The sequence below is a fragment of the Neofelis nebulosa genome, chromosome 13 (assembly GCF_028018385.1).
Source record: "Neofelis nebulosa isolate mNeoNeb1 chromosome 13, mNeoNeb1.pri, whole genome shotgun sequence".
Taxonomy (NCBI): domain Eukaryota; kingdom Metazoa; phylum Chordata; class Mammalia; order Carnivora; family Felidae; genus Neofelis; species Neofelis nebulosa.
Window position 1 is genome coordinate 86,168,226 of NC_080794.1, and position 18,922 is coordinate 86,187,147.

The 18,922-nt window shown below is 45.5% G+C and overlaps 2 protein-coding genes across 3 annotated transcripts in view; one reads left to right on the plus strand and one right to left on the minus strand.

Annotated features, from left to right (window-relative positions):
* FANK1 (fibronectin type III and ankyrin repeat domains 1) overlaps positions 1 to 16,628 on the plus strand; it is a 102,582-nt gene extending 85,954 nt beyond the window's left edge. Inside the window, exons 4-11 of one of the 2 annotated variants that reach the window (XM_058698086.1) lie at positions 3,735 to 3,816; positions 4,840 to 4,914; positions 6,051 to 6,116; positions 12,554 to 12,719; positions 15,281 to 15,424; positions 15,949 to 16,026; positions 16,239 to 16,283; positions 16,385 to 16,628. In XM_058698086.1, the coding sequence (XP_058554069.1) occupies positions 3,735 to 3,816; positions 4,840 to 4,914; positions 6,051 to 6,116; positions 12,554 to 12,719; positions 15,281 to 15,424; positions 15,949 to 16,026; positions 16,239 to 16,283; positions 16,385 to 16,450 (722 nt within the window). In that variant the 3' untranslated portion in view covers positions 16,451 to 16,628. The remainder of the gene's footprint in view (positions 1 to 3,734; positions 3,817 to 4,839; positions 4,915 to 6,050; positions 6,117 to 12,553; positions 12,720 to 15,280; positions 15,425 to 15,948; positions 16,027 to 16,238; positions 16,284 to 16,384) is intronic. The other variant, XM_058698087.1, reaches the window with a different exon arrangement.
* Positions 16,600 to 18,922, minus strand: part of ADAM12 (ADAM metallopeptidase domain 12) — a 351,526-nt gene continuing 349,203 nt past the window's right edge. Inside the window, exon 24 of the transcript XR_009252729.1 lies at positions 16,600 to 16,690. The gene's annotated coding sequence lies outside the window, so the exon portion shown is untranslated. The remainder of the gene's footprint in view (positions 16,691 to 18,922) is intronic.

The window sequence follows — 18,922 nt, forward strand, 5'->3', positions numbered from 1 at the left end:
GCTTTCTGCCTTCTCCTCCTGGGTGGCCCCTCATGTGGTCCTGCCTGATGAGTTCTGTCCAGCGTAGGTGAGCATTCCCGGACATCCTCCCCACGGGCAGTATCTATTCTGTGTCTGTGTGTTTGTCATTGCAACACTCGGGGTAAACATTAGCTAAACAAGCCCACAGAGGCAAAGCCTGCCTTCTTTATAGTCAATTGCACTTGACTGATGGCAGTCCCTTGGGCCAGGCCCACAATGTCTTAAAGGATTCAAGGGTAGGAGGAGTGGAACATTTGGCTCACCTGGAATTTCCTTTTTTTGTGGGGGGAGGGACTCCCGTCTATGGGGGGAGAAAGGACTGCTCTGCACTGCGGACATGAGCCTTTTCATTTCTGTTTCTTTGTCAAGTTCACATAAACCGGGACTGTTCCAAATTCCTTGGTTGATTCACGTCTGGTGCGAACCCTCAGAACCTCTTTGCCTTCCTGGCAGTTTTCTGAGACGGGTTAATGAGTTAACGCTGCGGATCATAGTTTTTTTTTTTTTTTTTTTTTTTTTTTTTTTTTTTTTTTTGTGTGTGTTTACATAAACGGATCATAGTTTTTTATGCCCCGAATGATGGTTCTTGCTTCCTTTTGCTGAATGAAACTCAGCAAGGAATGATGAACAATTATGCTGTGTTCCTTCTCTTCCGTGAGACGTCCTTTTGTTTTCAGATCAAGTTACGAGGGCACTGGTTACCTCTTGCAGAAGCCGGACTAGGCGATACGTTCATTTAAATTATGTCCTACTCTCAAAATACTCCAGTCTTGGCTGCACGCGGCACTCAAGCTTCTAAGCCCAAAATGAGCTTCTTCCGTTTCCCGATATTTGCACGCTGCGGGGCTTTGTGGGTAGGACGCACCAGGGGGTGGCCCCTACTGGGACAGCTGTACAGGTCATGTCAGATGATGCGGATTGGAGGCGGTCGGTGCATAAATATGCTGGGATACCGCGAGTGCTTTTAGAGTTTTCTTTAAAATCTCAAGAAGTTAGCACTTTTCTGGAGCGTTTTAGTCTCTGGCATTCCCTTTCATCGAACACTTTGTGAGGGGGATCCTAGTTGTTTATTTAAGAAGTCTGCTTATATTCAAGATTTAATACGATTGGAAGCATGCGATGGCTTGGTCAGCTACCTCCCACCCGTGAAGGAGCGTGGCCTTGTGAAAAGACTCGTTTTGAGGTCCAGTGTTGCCCACTCCTACCTGCTGGACCTTGGACAACTCGCTCAGCCTTCCCGGCTCTCCATTTTGTGTTCTGAAGAAGAGTCTAGGAAGCCTTGTGTCGAGTCCTAGGTAGAGCTTACTCGATAGGATTTGAGTTAGGGTGCCATATTCTAAAAGGTAGTAGGACTAGGATGAGCTTCCTGTGTTCTTCTGGATGAGTCTATGCAAATTGCTTGTTTTTGTATTTTTAGTGGGGATTGAAGTTTGAGAGTCACAGGAGGGGGGCTATTTGGTGGGGTAGCAGACGCACAGTTGCCCTCCTGCTCTTCTCCTCCTATCTGAAGAAGAAAGGGAAACCTTCCATGGGTTTGTCTACTCAAGTATGGATGGGTCACCTAATAGATCACTTGCAGTCCATATTACTCTAGCCCAGAGTTTCTCAACATTGGCACTGTTGACATTTGGGGGCTGGATCGTTCTCGTCCTGTGTGCTGTAGGATGTTGGTCGGCATTCCTGGCCTCTACCCAACAGATGTGACAACAAAAAAACATCTCCAGACTTTGCCGAATGCCCTCTGGGGGCATGGGGAGGGTGTACAAAACCCTGCTCCCTTCCCTAGCCCCCAGGTGGAACCCCCAGGCTAGCCATGATCTTCCTGGGAAGGCCCGGGGACAGCGGTGGGTCCTGTCCCTTGACAATTGATCATGATACTTTTATTTGAAGCTTTTGGCCTAAAAATATGTGTGGAATGATGAAAAGGAAGTACAATGTGGCTAAAAAAATCTTTAGGAGATTGGCAAGCTCTAGCAGACAAAATTGTTATTTCAAAACGGTTTTAACTTGGCTTAACTTTATTTTTACCAGAAGAAAGGGTATCAGTTAAAAGGTCACTCTGATAGCGATCCCTACATCCTTCTGTCCCCGGTTTCCCAGCGAAAATCCTCCAAGGAAACCGGTAGGAAAGTGGCTCCAGTGCCCAGGAGCTGACATCCCACAGAGTTTTTCTACCATAAGGAGCAGGAGCAGGGAGTTTTACTTCCCACCGGGCAGCGATGCGCAGGGGGCCTCTGCAGAGAGGGCGGTGAGGTGGTGGGTGGGCCCCAGGAAGCAGTCTGGGGGGCAGTGTAGGGGGTGGGTGTTTCAGGGTTTAGGATACTAAAGGGAGGGGAACGTGCTTGTCTTGTTCTCTCTGGTCAGTGTCAAGACCGGACGTGTGAGTTACTTAATGAACGTTTGTTGAATGAATGAATGAACGAATGAGACCTTTGAGCTGCTGGAACTGGGGATTATCAACTCGGTGCCCGTCTGGGTCAGGTGCTAAGTGCGTGTCGGGGGCTGGGCGTAGGCAGAACAGCATGGCGGGGCTGTGCCGCATAAGGGCAGCCGCCACGGCCGATGCCACCAGCTCGACCACAGACCCGTGTTGGATATTAACCAGGTGCCAGGTGCTGTTCTGAGTGCCTCCCTTGTGTCTCATTTAAGCGTAAGCGTTCACACAATTAGGACGTCCATGTGAAACAAGTCAAGTCGTGGAACAAATGCCTTGAAAGATGGGCTTTCTGGTCCTTTTTCCTCCCACTCTGCTCATTTCTGAACTTCAAGCCTTTTCTCCTCTCTGAGGAGTTCCTGTTCTCCAGCACAGAGCGACGCCCTCCCTTCTGCCCCACTTCCCGTTGTGCCTTGAGTATTTTGCAGAACCCTCTTCCTCGCTCTTCTCCACTTGGCAGGCTCTCCCCCCACAATCGGGCTTTCTCACGGCGGTCCCCCTCTGTGAATGAGCCCTTCCTGCCCCTGGAAGCTCGGGAGAGACCGGGCCAACCTGAATGTTACATTCTTGGGAAGAACTGAACTTGAGGATTTCAAGTATCAAAGCAATTTAAAGCAGATTTTTTTAAAGGTTTTATTTTTTAAAATTTATTTTTGAGAGAGAGAGAGAGAGAGAGAGAGACAACCAACATGGGAGGGGCAGAGAGAGGGGGAGAGAGAATCCCAAGCAGGCTCCGCCCTGTTAGCGTAGAGTCCGACGTGAGGCTTGAACTCCCGAATCTTGAGATCATGACCTGAGCTAAACCCAAGAGTCGAACGCTTAACCGACGCAGCCACCCAGGCGCCCCTGTATCGAAGCAATTTATTTTTATTGTTTCTTCAAGCAGTTTAGTGACTCTTTGGCAAACAAGACCATATTGTGACGATAGTGGGGCTTTTCCTGGCTCATAAGAGGCGTGTATTAAGTCTTAGGAAATCTGAAAGGATTATTTTCACATATCAAAACCACACTCACAAAGTAATACTCTTATAACTCGAGACTATCCCAGGTCCTTAGGACCATCTAAATGTTCTTAATCTATGGAAACAAGGTCTTTTTCAGTAAAAGAAGTTCAATAGGAAACCGAAGATCTCCTTAACGGAATAGCCAAGTGCCTTCTTGGAGGTGAACGTGTGAGCATCCACTCCAGTCCACTGGGTGGGGGGTGGGGGGGGGAGGTAGCCAGGATGAATTTTCTTTCTGTGATTTTGGATGACTGCTTTCCATCTTCTTTGTTCAGGAGAACCCATAAGTAATGAGCACTTCCATCGAGCTGTCAGTGTGAATGATGAAGATTTGCTGGTTCGAATACTTCAAGGAGGGTGAGGGAAATCTGCCTTAAATTTTTTTTTTTTTAAATTTTTAATGCCCAGCAAGTGCGTAAAATCACACTTACTTCCCCCAGATTTTCCATGCCTTCGACATTGCTCCAAAATTGATCTCCGGTGACTAGTGTGAGTTCAGCATAGTGAATAAAGATGACCTTTATGCCCCGTGTAAATCCTATATTTTATAATTATCTAATGAAAATTGAAGATGAAAATGAGAAGTCTGGGTGTCCTGTGTTCTTTCCCAGAAATAATTTCTGACTCTGGCTTCTCTGCCATCGCGTTTAGGCACCTTTCACCCCCAAGGTGCCCATATTTATCTAATTCCTGATGAAATTAAGGAATCATGACATCAGCTGTTTCTTATTCAAAAGGTTGGTAAAACGCTCAAAGAAAGGTAGCAAACACAGTGGCTACCGATGGGACGTTTGAGGCTGCCTCCTAATGCAAAGGGGACAATGTGACTTAGATTCTTTTTGAATATCAATAGTTTGGAGTGTGTGAGAAGACAGGTCATTTGCGAGTAGGGCTCTTAAGTTGGAGAAGAGAGGCATCGCACAAAAAGCCAAGGCTTCTAAACTGGTAGAGTTTAAGAGCTCTGCTTTCCTCCTCCAGTGGCAGCGTTTCGTGTCCGTTAGGTGAGATGGGAAATGCATGTCTCCCCCAGTGTATGCTCGTGGTGGACCAGTGTCTGAACCGAAGACCGTGTCCCCTGCTGTAGGCGGGGGAGGTACTCCTCACAGAGTGTTCCATCTGGTGGCATCATGGTTCTGAGTTGAAGGGATTGCTTAGTCTAAGTGAAATCACAACACTTTTCTCTCCTTGTGCCTTTGAATCCTTTTAAAGTATTAGGCAGGGCAGTGGAAGACCACAGAAACTTAATGGCCCAGAAGAAATTGGAATTTTTTGGGAAAATGAATCATTGTAGCCACCTGTGCCCTGCGTGAGACATCAGCGGTGACTCTCCAGGGAGCCATGCCAAGCACGTTAATCTCTCTTCTCCGTGTTTTTCCCAAGAAACGTTAAGGTGGATGTTCCCAATAAGTTTGGCTTTACCGCCCTGATGGTCGCTGCCCAGAAAGGATATACCAGGTGGGGCTCCTCCTTTCGTATCTCTGAGTGGTTGAACCTTTGTCTTTCCCTAAAGGCTCCGGTCAGAATATGGGCGGGGAGGGAACAGAGCATGCAGGAACCCCACTTCTTCTCCCTTTCCAAAACTGCGCCATGTAAGGGCGGAACAAAAACTAAGCTGTGTTTTTTTCCTTTTTTAACTTATTTTTTTTTCTTTTTTTAATGTGTTTTTTTATGTCTTTATGTGTTTTTTCTTTTTGTTTATTTTTGAGAGAGGGAGCATGCGTGTGAGCGAGTGGGGGAGGGGCAGTGAGAGAGAGAGAGGGACGGAGGGAGAGAGAGAGAGAGGTGGGGACAGAGGATCCGAAGCTGGCTCTGCGCTGACAGCAGAGAGTCCGATGTGAGGCTTGAACTCATGAACCGTGAGATCATGACCCGAGCCGAAGTCAGATGCTCAACCAAGTCACCCAGGCGCCCCTCAGCCGTCTTAATCACGAAGTTCTACAACAAGCAGGAGGCCATGTAAAAATGTATAAATCCTATGGTGAGGAAGAGAGGTAGCCACTTAATTGTATTTTGTAATATATTTTATATGTCCCAGGAAAACTGGTTATTGGAATTTGAATTTCTTTAGAAAAAAATAGGGCGGAAGGGATATTGATTCTGGAAAACAAACTTTCCTGATAGGTTGCTAAGATATAATTTTCACTGACACACTCCATTATCTCTATGCCACGCAGAAGCATAAATACAAATAGCTTATTTTTCAATCATGTTTATATTGAACTACTTAAGTGCCCATTTTGAAAAAAAAGACCTATATTTTATCAAATGCTGCCGTTCGAAAATCTATTTAAAAGGGTCATTAAAGTGACAGTGGATTAGTTTGATAGTACAATGTGTTTCATGTGATATACTTTGTTTCCAATGAATAATTCATGTGAGGGATAGACTCCCCCTCCCCCTTTTTTTGGTGTTGAAGGGGTAGTTTTCTGGTTTAAAAACCTCCTGCCTTTGAAGCCAGCTGGCCTCTGAAGATAGAGAAGAAAGTATGGAGATGGGTCTTGAATGTAGTGCTGTTTATGGTTAGTGCATCATTGTGGGTTCCTACCCATCAAAGCTACGGATCTAGTGGCATTCAAATTTGTCTCCTTTAGGCTTGTGAAAATCCTCGTTTCTAATGGCACGGATGTGAATCTGAAGAACGGGAGTGGCAAGGACAGGTAGGTGGCTAACGTGCCCTGAAATGTCCCCCAACTTGTGTGACTAGGCTTGTGCCCAGCGGGTTTTTGATCCAACCCAAATATTTGATGCAGCTTCTTTTGACAGGACGGTATCCCAACCGAAAGATGTCGATGACAAAGCCTGGCTTGTTCATTTGTATACTCACTCCTTCGTTCAGCAGGGTGTTTATGGGCCACAAATTATAACGCACGTACCCTCAGTCAAAGATACGACCCAAGAACTTTGTGCGGTAAAAGCTCGGGGTGCAGTGTGGGAGAAGTTTTCGAAAAGATCGTGCAACTTGGCAACCTATATTTAGAGAGATAAAAGAATGTTCTACAAGGACTTAAAAATAATCACTGTTCTAACGATTAGGTTTAATTAACTGATTAATTCTAAGCAACCAGTATTTGTTGGGTAGAACGGCGTGGAAAACGCAAGGGCTTTGCTCAAGGAGCTTAGAGTCACATCAGAGTGCAGCTCAAAGGTGTGTGCCCTACAGACTAGTGTCTAAGGGTGGCTACAAAACACTGGTCACCTTTGGTGGGCCACAAGGGAAAAATAGCAATTCCTAAACTCAGAAAGCCTAACCCACTACAGGCTATGAACACACACAGTAATGGATTTTAAGGAATGTTTAAAAAAAATCCCTTAAAAATTTAAAAAGTTTTCTGAGCAACCCTTGGGTTAATTTGGAATTAAGCCTTCAACTCAAGAAGTTTGAAAAAGAATAATACCAACTTAAAGAAAATACGGACCTTGAGAGATAGGAAAGAGGAAAGAAAAGGAGAAGTTGATTAGAAAACTGAAGGATTGTTTGGGGCACCTGGGTGGCTCAGTCACTTGAGCGTCTGTCTGATTCTTGGTTTCGGCTCAGGTCATGATCCCAGGCTCATGAGGTTGAGCCCTGCATCGGGCTCTGCGTTGAGTGTGGAGCCTGCTTAAGATATTCTCTCTCTCCCTCTCTCCCTCTCCTTCTCCCTCTCTCCCTCTCTCCCTCTCCTTCTCCCTCTCTCCCTCTCTCCCTCTCCCCCTCTCCTTCTCTCTGTCTCTCTCTCTGCCCCTCCCCTGCTTGTGCTTTATCTCTAAAAAATAAAGTTAAAAAAAAAGAAAATAGATCGTTGAATAACGTAAGAGCAAAAAAACACAAGCTACTGCATAAAAAAAGCTACACAAGAAAATGGACCAATTTATTACAAATCTAAGAAAAATTAGAATTTTGAAATGGTACCTAGCCATCGTTGGAAGATCTTTTGGAAATTTAAGAAGAATAAATAGAATTTTGGAAGGGTCCATAATAGCGGTGATAGAGGAAATCTCCATGTAAAAAGAAAATGGTGCACTTGTGTCTATGGTAGTAGATTTGAAAATTTTATTGAAACTATCTTTTCGATGATACCTTTTCTGGGAAAATTTACATGACCAAAACCAACCCTATCTATCTTTTCGATGATACCTTTTCTGGGAAAATTTACATGACGAAAACCAACCCTATCTATCTTTTCGATGATACCTTTTCTGGGAAAATTTACATGACCAAAACCAACCCTATCTATCTTTTCGATGATACCTTTTCTGGGAAAATTTACATGACCAAAACCAACCCTATCTATCTTTTCGATGATACCTTTTCTGGGAAAATTTACATGACCAAAACCAACCCTATCTATCTTTTCGATGATACCTTTTCTGGGAAAATTTACATGACCAAAACCAACCCAAGGCGCAGAAAATCTGCAACAACCAATATCCATGGAAGACATGAGAAAGTTATTAAAGGATTACCTCCAGCACAGGTTCTGCGGCTTGACGGTTCTACCCATAAGCTTGCTCAGATTTTAGGTACCGATGACTTTGAACTTTTCCAGAGCAGAGAGGAAGTTGGAAAGTTACAGAGGATAACCTGACTGCTAAAGTCTGATACAAAGAAAGCTGCTCCATGTGTTGATATGTACACAGGTATTGATGTCTCTTCCATCCCAACTCAGAGGATCATGCAGGAGGGTAAGGAGGTCTAGATTAGGAAATTTCTTAATATAATGCTTCCTGTTAGTAGACCAAAGGTGAAAACCTGTGTATGTGTAGACACAAAACAAAAATCTGGTGCAACTCGGCCCCTTTAGTAGTTAAAGTATCTTCGTCTTTAAAGTGCAGGATGCTGGGGTGCCTGGGTGGTGCAGTCGGTTAAGCGTCTGACTTCAGCTCAGGTCACGATCTCGCTGTCCGTGAGTTCGAGCCCCGCGTCGGGCTCTGGGCAATGGCTCAGAGCCTGGAGCCTGCTTCCGATTCTGTGTCTCTCTCTCTCTCTGCCCCTCCCCCGTTCATGCTCTGTCTCTCTCTGTCTCAAAAAAAAAAATAAGCGTTAAAAAAAAAAAAATTTAAAGTGCAGGATGCTTTCAGTCCTGTCATAGCGTCTGGTGCATGAGAGGACCTGCCTCTGCCGATGAAGTGAATCCTTTGATTCCATCACACCAAGTTGTGTATCGTGGAAGACGGTCAGCCGGTATCCTTCTCAGTGTTGACAGATTCCTTTTAAAAATTAGTAGTGAAGCCCACGAGAGTGGGTGAGAGCCAGATAGCTTGATGTCAAATCCAGATTCCTCTATGTTCGGGGCGTAGGACGTTGAGCAGGTTACTTAACCTCTCTGACCTCAATTTCCCCGTCTACAAGATAAGGGTAACAGAAGTACTTCGAGAATTGTCAGCCCTTAACAAGTCAATATATGAAATGCATAGAACGGTGCTTTGGCATCTGGTAACTACACGTTGTATGTTATTTCGTGATCGGTATTCTGGAACACCGATCAGTCTGGCGAGATATGAAATGGAGTAAGAGTCCTGCACCTTCCTTGCAGTCCCCAAGAGAATCAGCTTTCAAATACTTGGACTTGATAAGGAGGTTCGGTAAAGGGGCCAGCTACGAGATAAAGGAAGAAATCATCTTAAATAACAGCAATAACCAGTTAATAAATATAATGAGGGAAGCAAAATAGAATAAAAGTGTCTAAGGAAAGTGAGAAATTTGTATTCAAAGCCTATAAAAAGTACTGAGAGATCTAAAAGTTTAAAAAACAGGGACATATTCCATATGCTAGAATGGCAAGACTGAATCCTGTAAAATTTTCAGTTTTTCCCAGATTAATAATATATTGACCCAGTATAGCCTCACAAGGAATTATTCTTGGGAGCCCATCAAAATGGTTTTGTGATTCACCTGGAAGAACGAAGGGATGACAACAGCTATTAGCTTTGTTGGAGAGAAGTGTGGAAAGACTTTGGACAGTTATTAAAATGCCTTATAAAGTTATAGTAATTAATGTAGTGTGATCCTGGCATAAATAATTGGAAACAAAGATCTATAGTGTGAAATAGAAATAGGTCCCCATGGATGTAAGAAGTTTATGATGATGGGGGCAACACAGCCTAATGAGGAACATGTTAGAAAAAGCTATTTGAAGAAAAATTAAATTCTGGCCTTATATAGCCATGCACCCAAATAAATTCCAGATGAATTAAGAATTAAATGTAAAGGGCACCTGGGTGGCTCAGTTGGTTAAGCGTCCGACTTTGGCTCAGGTCCTGATCTCACCGTTCGTGGATTCGAGCCCCGCATCGGGCTCTGTGCTGACAGCTCAGAGCCTGGAACCTGCTTTGGATTCTGTGTCTCCTTCTCTCTGCCCCTCCCCTGCTTGCACTCTGTCTCCCTCTCTTTCTCTCTCTCTCAAAAATGAATAAACATTAAAAAAATAATTAAAAAAGAATTAAATGTAAAAAACAGAACCATAGAAAACACAGTATACATCTATCTGATCTTGCAATGGGAAAGGCAGAATCATAGATATAAGTCCCTAAGGAGAAGATTAAAAGCACCTAACACATTTAAAAAAAGCTTAATTACAAAGTTAAGGATAGTCTGGGGGAAAGATTTGCAAATACATTATAGAGAAATGACTGGCATCTTTAATCCAGAGAAGATCCACATACAAGCCCCCCCCCCAAAGATACATAGTAGAAAAGAACAGTTTACACAAAACGACAATTCATAGCAGAAAAAATTAAAAAGCTAACATGCAGAACTGCTAGTAATAAAAATTACAAGCGTATTGTCATGTTGTTAATTAAAAAATGATAGTAGGGGCGCCTGGGTGGCTTAGTCGGTTGAGGTCAGGCCTCAGCTCAGGTCATGATCTCGTGGTCCGTGGGTTCACGCCCCACATGGGGCTCGCTGCCGTCAGCCTGTCCGTGCAGAGCCTGCTTTGGATCCTCTGTCCCCCCTCTCACTGCCCCTCCGCCGCTTATGTGCACACGTGTGCTCTCTCTGTCTCTCAAAAAATAAAACATTAAGAAAATGTTAGTAGTGCTGGTGTAGGTGAATTAAACGGGCTTGTGTTACTCGGATGCAGTTGCCCAAAGTGTAAGTTGATGCACTCTCTGTGGAAAGCAATGCATCTAAAGGAAGCCTGAAACAGCTGCGTGAAGCATTGGCAGTCCACGTACTCAGCAAGCACCGTGCGCCTTGGGCGGGTCAAGGGCCCGCTGGCTCTCTTCCGGGAGTCTCCGAGAAGTGAAGGCCTGCATCAGGATACAGAAGTGTGGACGTCTGGTTCCAGCCCAGCCTAGGCTTGGGTCTCAGAGCTGGACATTGTCTTTATCACTCAGAGACTTTGTAGAACTGCCCTCTTGGGAAGACCTTCCTCCCCCCCAACCCCCGCTCAGCTCTTTATTTTGAAAAGTTCAAACATTTAGCGAAGTTGCAAGAACAGTACGAATGAGTTTCTACATACTCACCACCTGGGTTTGGCAGTTGTTGCATCTTAGCCGTATTTGTTTCTCTGTCTACACTTTTAGTAGCTTTTAACTATTTCGAGGCTGGTAGGCACCATAACCCTCTACCCCTCAATGTTTCAGTTGCCTAAAAACCAGGCCGTCAACCTGCATAACCTAAGACACTTCACACGAATTCCTCGACATCGCTGATGCTCCCGTCACTTATTCAGGTCTCCTCACTTGCCCTCCGAAAGGTCACCATGGCTTTATTGGGGAGGGGGCTATGGGGCAAGACCATGATCCAACTAAGGCTCATACATGACATCTGGTTGTCCTAGCTGCTTAATCTCTTTTATTCTAGACTGGTCCTCCGTCCATGTTTTTTCTGGTTTAAATATTTTATTTTTCTCCTAGCAATGACATTTTGACCAGTTACCCTATAGAATGCTCTCTGTTCTTGAGTTGCCTAGTTGTCTCCTATTTGTGGAGGCAGCATTCACCTTGTTCATTTGTCCCTTTATTGCCAATGAAGTTAAAATTAGGTTTAAAGGCTTGATGAGGTGCAGGTTAACTTTCAGAGCTAGTGTTGTGACTATCCATCAGGAAGGCATGTTGGCCCACAGTTGGTGATTCTGGGTTTGCTCATTTGGTTCAAGTGTAATGACTAAACCTCTTCTTTGTAAAAATGTGGTTTCCCACTGAAATCAGCAAATTATCGACAGGCTGATCATTCGGCATGGCGTGAGTGTCCTGTGCTCCCTTAACCTTTTACCCAATAATTTTGCCATCCACTGATGGTCCTTGCCCAAATCAATTATTTAATTTGGAGTTGCAAAAATGTGACTTCCTAATTCTGTAATTCCTTCCATGTTGATTAGCTGGCAGGCTGCTATGAAAAAGGGCTTTCCCTCATCAACTGAAGATAGTCTACATTTCATTCTACAAAGGCAGACTAAATGTTTAATTATTTTCTTTAAATACCAATATTTAGAGTATGGAATTGGCCAAATAGCCATCTTCAATAATGTCAAAGGAGTTATTTTCTCCCCTCTATTTTTTTTGAATACCTTCATGGACTCATGGATATTTTTAAATCCAATGTCTTACTCAGTTACAGTGATACTTTATTTTTTTTGTAATTGCAATATAATTCACACACTCCTTTAAAATTTGGCACTTAAAGAATGTATTAACAAAGTTGTGCAACCCCTGCCACTGTATAATTCCAGAACATTGTCAATCAGCCCAGAAAGAAGCCTTCTACTCCTTGGCAGTCCCTCCCCACTTCTTCTCCCCCAGCCCCTGGAAACAGCTAATGTTCCGGTTCTATCCCTGTGGGTTTGCCTGTTCTGGGCATTTCACGTAAATGGAATCATAAAATATGCCTTTTGTGTCCAACTTCTTTAGTGCAACGTCTGAAGGCTTTTTTGTATCGTGGCACTTACATCAGTATTTTCCTTCTTTAGGCACAAACAATATTCCGTTGCACAGATCTGCCACCTTCTATTTATCCATTCATCAGTTGATGGACACAACGTTTCACATGAATAACCTTCGGGGCTCTTCTACTCACGTTGGGATTTCTTGGTTTAAGCTGCAGAGGGTGAGATGTGGACCTGAGTTTGGCAACTGCACTTACAGCTAATGCTGCTTCTTCTATCTGTTGCAGTCTGATGCTTGCGTGCTATGCGGGACACCTGGATGTGGTGAAATATCTCCGAAGACACGGCGCTTCTTGGGAGACCAGAGACCTAGGAGGCTGTACGGCTCTGCACTGGGCCGTGGATGGAGGCCACTGCAACGTGATCGAGTGGATGATAAAAGATGGCTGTGAGGTACGGGATCTTCCTTGTCAACTACACCTGTGTCCTTAAGACCTTGAAACTCTGTTCCACGGGGTTGAGGGGAAGCAGAGTCTCATGTGGATGCCCTTGATTAGTTCAACTTAGAAATGCTGCAGAAAGTTCTCCGACTTCTCGGTGAGAAGGTTCCGGAAGCCTCGGGAAAAGAGATCACCGTAGAATTGATAGGATAGTGAAGCTTCAGAGTGTCATGGAGGTTTGTCTTGTGTAGGAAAAAACAAAACAAAACAACTGATGAATCCAGAGCTGGACCTGACCATGCTTCCATTTTGGTTGTTCCTTTGTTCATTCAGTCATTATCTGTTCGCTCCGTCTGTCAGCAAAACTTTACTGAGCACCTGCCACGTACCGGCGACTCTTTTAGGTGCCGTACGCACAGGATGTCAAGAACCCTCACAGCCATAGGGCTCTTTGTTGCCCTTGGAATTAGACTGTCTTTATTCTTGGATTGCTTTAAAGATTCTTCATCACAAAACCCTTCCAAAGAGCAAAGGGATCATGTCACAAACAGAGCATTTCAGCTCCTGGGGCCTTTACCTTGAAGCGGGCGGGTGGGTATCCTTCTGGTATTTTCATGTTATCAGAAAGTACAAATTTGGTTTAGCAAATAGGATCAGCATTGTTTGGACTTCTGCAGCTGTTTGAAGGTCAAGAAGAAGGATTAGCTCAATCATGGTGATGGCTGATAACTTTGAGAACTTTAGCGCAAGACTGGAAAGAAGTTAAATAAAAATTTCAAGGCCCGGAAGTAAGGAATCGTGGCAAACAAAATGCTGTCCTCACTGAGATTGCCAGATGGCGGAGAGCACTGAGAACTGAAACCGTTGACCTGGAAAATAAACCCAAACTGGGAAAAGTCATGTCTCTTGGAAGATGTGGGTGGATTTGTTCTAGCTTGTCCCTGAAGCGTGTTTGAGGGAAGCCCAGGCCTAATTGTGGGGTCTCACTGGCCCCTGCTGATGCCTTCAGCGGCCTGAGGAAGGGGCCCCTTGAAGGAAAAACTTCAGTCGTTAAGGTAATTCCTTTTTATTACGTTTCTTGTTATCTTTGTTTTAGAAAGCTGCACAAGAGGTCGGAAGGATTAGCCTGTGGGCCTCGGTGGCAGGGCCGGGCCCCACCCGCCTTGCGTGGTAGTGAGAACCTCAGTCTCCTCGTTTGGTTTATGATGAACTCTGCTCATGCTTTGGTCCCAGTAAAAGTCTGTAGTTAAAAATGGAGGTTGACCTTTGCTGAAAGAAGGGCGTGTCTCCGCCATGATCCTTTAAATACTGTAGTTTTGGAAGCATAGACTTTCTGGGCTTCAGATACGAGCACACTTATTGGGGGTAAATTTTCTTTCCTTAGCGCTGGAGTTACATGAATGTGTCCACTGAAGATCTCTACGTGGCTGGCGGGGGGCGGGTAGATGATGTCAACATGAGTGCCTCCGTGTTTTTGGCAGAGGGGTCACCCATTGTTTGGGTGACTTGGCTTTAGGAGGGATCTGGGAGCCAAGCAGGGCATTGGGGCCACCCTTCTGGAATATGATGATTTTATACCAACCACGGCTGACTTGTGTGGGGAACCATCTCCGCATTTAATGAGCCATGTGACCTCGGGAAAGGCGTTTGACTTCTCGGAGATTTGGTTTCATCATTTGTAAAGCATCAATAAAAGCACCTACCCCTAGTTCACCCTCAGAACCAAACGAGAAAATGTGGGTCAGCGTTCACCGGAAGACCGCATAAAGCACGATGTAAAACAAGGCGATTATTTTATTATTTAAACATAATGGAGTCCGTTGCTCCAAGGTTATTTGTTATTTGCATGAGAAAGAGGTGCAAATCCTAATGATGTTGCAGAGGATAATCTCATACATACAAATAACCTGCAGCGTTCCCAGGACTTACTGGCAGTTTCTGGTTATGTTATTCCATTCTAGTGTTTTACTAACATCTTTGTGTAATCCTTCCATAACACAATTAGGGGTGTTTGTGCGTGTCTGTGCACACACACACACACACACACACACATTTTTTTTTTAATGTTTATTTTTTGGGGGGGGGGAGAGGGTGGGGGAGGGGCAGAGAGAGAAGGAGACACAGAATCCGAAGCAGGCTCCAGGCTCGGAGCTGTCCGCACAGAGGTCCGTGTGGGACTCGAACTCACGGTGAGATCATGACCTGAGCCAAAAAGTCTGACGCTTAACCGACTGAACCACCCAGGCGCCCCAAGGGCGCTTCATTTTTTTCTATTCCGTCTTTCAACCATTTGAACGAAATGTAGACGAAGATACCAGTGGGAGGTCCCGGGGCCTCCCCGCACCCTGTACAGGTGCCTGAACACAGCACCTCACTGCATGTGAGTGTGCGTTCTGTGGGCACGGTCCCCTTGCTCCTCCCCGTGTCTCAGTCCTCACCAGCTCTCCAACTCCGGGGCGCGGGGTGGGGGGGGGGCGGGGGGGTTGGGTCAGTCACCATTCCTTTGTAAGTTTCTGATGAATACCTTTAGGGAAAAGAGACTGGACTCAGGGCAGCTCTTCCTCTGGCATAAAGGTAGATGCTGCGGACACGGGCTTGGGATGGACCCCGCTCATGAGGGTGTCTGCGGTCTCAGGAAACCAGAGGGTGGCCTCTCTGCTGATCGAAGCGGGAGCGGACGTGAACATGAAGGATAAAGACGGAAAGACCCCTCTAATGGTAGGCCACCCTTCAGAAAACAGCCCAGCTTTGTGTGCGCCATTGGGAGGAGAGCCGCTTCTGTAATTAGCCAATTCTTGTGAATTCGGCCGTGCGTGAGCCCTGGGCCTTGGCTGCCTGTATGTATTCCCCACCGGCCCGTAGTGAAGGCATGACAAGGTCACTACAGTAGTTTTGCTGTCTTCCTACAACTCTTTCCTTAAGGATTACCAGCCCCAGCCCCCTGGGCCTTTGCAGGGTCCCAACAGATCTGTTAAAGCAAAGGACGTGCTGCTTTCTGTGCTGGTCCCGCCTGGCGTTTCTCTCTCGTGTCATCTTCGTGGGGAGAAAGGCAGACTCTGCTTCCGTGTCCCTGGCGCTCAGCTTCGCCGCAAAGCCGCGGTGGCCCCGGCTGGCTCTGCCTTCCGGAGAAAGCGGCCGGCTGATTTTCCGGGCCCGCCTGCGCGGGGTCCACGCTGACCGCCGGCCGCGTCCTCCGCAGGGAGGGCGGCCTCTCTCACACCCCGCTGACTTTTGTCTCTCAGGTGGCTGTGTTGAATAATCACGAGGAGTTAGTCCAGTTACTTCTTGACAAAGGGGCAGACGCAAGTGTAAAAAATGAGGTAAATAACTCCATCTTTATCTAAAGGCTTTCCCTGGAGGAGAAATATATACATATATACGCATATATACCTATATACGTATATACATATGTATATACGTGCACATATATATACACGTATATATGTACACGTATATACGTATACACACACACACACACACACACACACACACACACATGCATACGTATAATCTTTGTTGTTTTCGCTTTCAGTTCGGCAAAGGTGTCCTAGAAATGGCCAGAGTTTTTGACAGACAGGTTGGGATGCTCTTGGTGATTTTCAAGGCTCATTTTGTGGTACTTTTAACATAAAACAACCCGGACCCTTGGATTACCTTCATCTGTTTTTGTTTCTCTAGAACGTGGTCTCCTTATTAGAAGAAAGGAAAAGAAAACAAATGGCGAAGAAGCCCTCTGTCTGCTGAGCCGGGCCCCACTTAGCCCGACAGCCCCGGGGAAACAACGTCCCACGTTTGACTATTTGATTTTATTTCTTTGGTTTGATTTTTTTTTATTTGATTATTTATTTTCGTTGAAGGTTCACCGTGACTTTTGTAACGTACAACTGTTTCCCACTTTGAAATACATCTTTTTGCCTACGCACGCGGGCCTGTGGTGTCCTCACTGGGCGTCTCCGGCATGGGGATGTTTTCTTGCACTTGGGCCTTTTGGAGTGAGACACGAAACAAAATATTTATGCACTGGAGCTGCACAAACATACATGGATCTCCCACTTTCCGCTTCTGCCGCCCCCCCCCCCCCCCCACCCCGCCCCGGCTGTCCTCTGAGCCGCTCCGGGACCTTGTGGAAATTCTTCCCCTCATGTGTTTTCAATTATGACCTCCCCTCCCGACTCCGGGCCTTCCAGGCTGCGTGGTCAGGCTGGTGTTCCCTCCTGGAGGGACAGCTCCTCCCGAAAGCCCAGGAGGCCACGTGCAAAGCTTTCTCCTCAGCTGTTGGCCTCACATCAAAGCACAAAATCCATATTTCAAGACTCCGATTCCACTCTATTAGAGGTGTTTGGTGGAGGGTCAGTCTGTTTTAGAACAGACCTGTCTGAGAATGTGTTTGCATATACTTCGGCCCTGACAACGAAAGGCCCAGCCTGCTGGCACAGTGACGCCTCTGCCGAAGAGAATCGTCTTACGTTCCGCCTTCAGAGCAGCAGAAGGGTTTTTGATGCCGATCACGCGGTTGGGAGGCCAGTAGCAATGAACCAGAGGTAGGTGTGCTGGTTGGGAGCTAAGGCACGCGTGCGCGGGAGCTTGAACGTGGCAGACACACACGCCAAGCGGGCCAAGTGGGCTAGCGGACCACGTGCGTTTTGTGGCTCCGGGGACAAGCGGGTTAACTCAGCCCCGTGAGAAGGCCAGCTATGAAGATCTGCCCAGGAGTGGAATTTTCTCTGTGAGGAAACACCGATGAAAAGGTAATTAAAGCTCTAAAGCTTTGGGGGGAAGGGCACAGAGAAAAAGCACGATTTTCTTGATGTTGGCAATGCTCAGCTTTATTCCACACAGTTTCTAGAATATCCACCTCAGGAATTGGATTTGTGGGTCGTAGATCGTCCCTCTCCTTACGTACTTCATCAGTGTTTTACCTTTTGTACAAAAGCACATTCCTTTAAATTTGCCAGGTTTTTATTTTTTAGAGAAATCGTGAGCTGGGGAGAGAGAGAGGGAGAGAGAAAGGGAGGGGGAGAATCTCACAGGCTTCATGCTCTGTGCAGAGCCTGATGAGGGGCTTGATCCCACGACCCCGGGATCATGACTTGAGCCAAAATTAAGGGTCAGATGCTCAACTGATAAAGCCACCCAGGTACCCCTGGATTAACTTTTTAAATCTCTCAAAAATCAGAGCACAGAGTCACAACTCTCCAAGACCCCCGCGTTTCGCCCCCAGGATCGGTGTTGAAATTCATCTCCATTTCGTTTCTCAGTCTGCCGTAGATCATAGTCACAAGCCCCCTCTGGGGCAAGAGTACGCATCCCTTCTTACTGACAAAACCTTGGCAACATCGTCCCATCTTCCTCACAGAAGCCTTGGCCACATAATGGGGGGACCTTGGTCAATGCGATGTTAACGGAAATGGCTCCTGCCCCTCTGAGCAGAAGTTTAAAGATTCCCCACGTCTCTCTTCTGCCAGGAGACCAGCTGTGACTCAGAGGGAGGCTGCACCATCAGCCCAGGGCCCCAAGGAGAGCAGAGCTGGTGCAGAGACGGATGTGACCCGTGAGTAAGCAATAATCCTTGGGGTAAGTCACTGAAACTGACGGGTGGTTTCTTATCCCAGTGTAACTTAGCCGAAAATGACTGCTTCCGGGATCCTGTCGTACACTTGTGAGTTTAATTTTCCACAAATGACATTCGCATCTCTCAAGCCCTATGGTTTCTGGCCTTACTCAGATTCTTAAAAATTCAGGAATAGAAACTAAATCTTCTCAAACGTCTTTTCAGCGTCTCTGGTAACCCTAATAAGGCGTATTTCCCTGAAGTCTGTCGATTTGGTGACTTGATTAGATCTTAAAGGATTGAACCATCCTTCTCTTAAAATAATCTCACTGGAGATTGCAGTGGACTGCTGGATTCTTCTTGCTGGTGCTTTGTGTCTTTGCTTCTTATTTTTTTTCTTTAATGAGATTAGTGACTTATCTTGTGTTTTAATTTTCCCAAAGAAGCAACATATGGCTTGTGTTCCGCCATTTGGAATTTATTTTGTGGCTTAACGTACAAAATTATATATATATATATATATATATATATATATATATATATATATGAAATTTAATATATATAACATAATATATAATATTATATAATGTATACATAATAGTTTTATGTATGGTTCTGTGTACCTAGTTTTCCAGAAGCACTTTGAAAGAAGGCATATTCCGTAT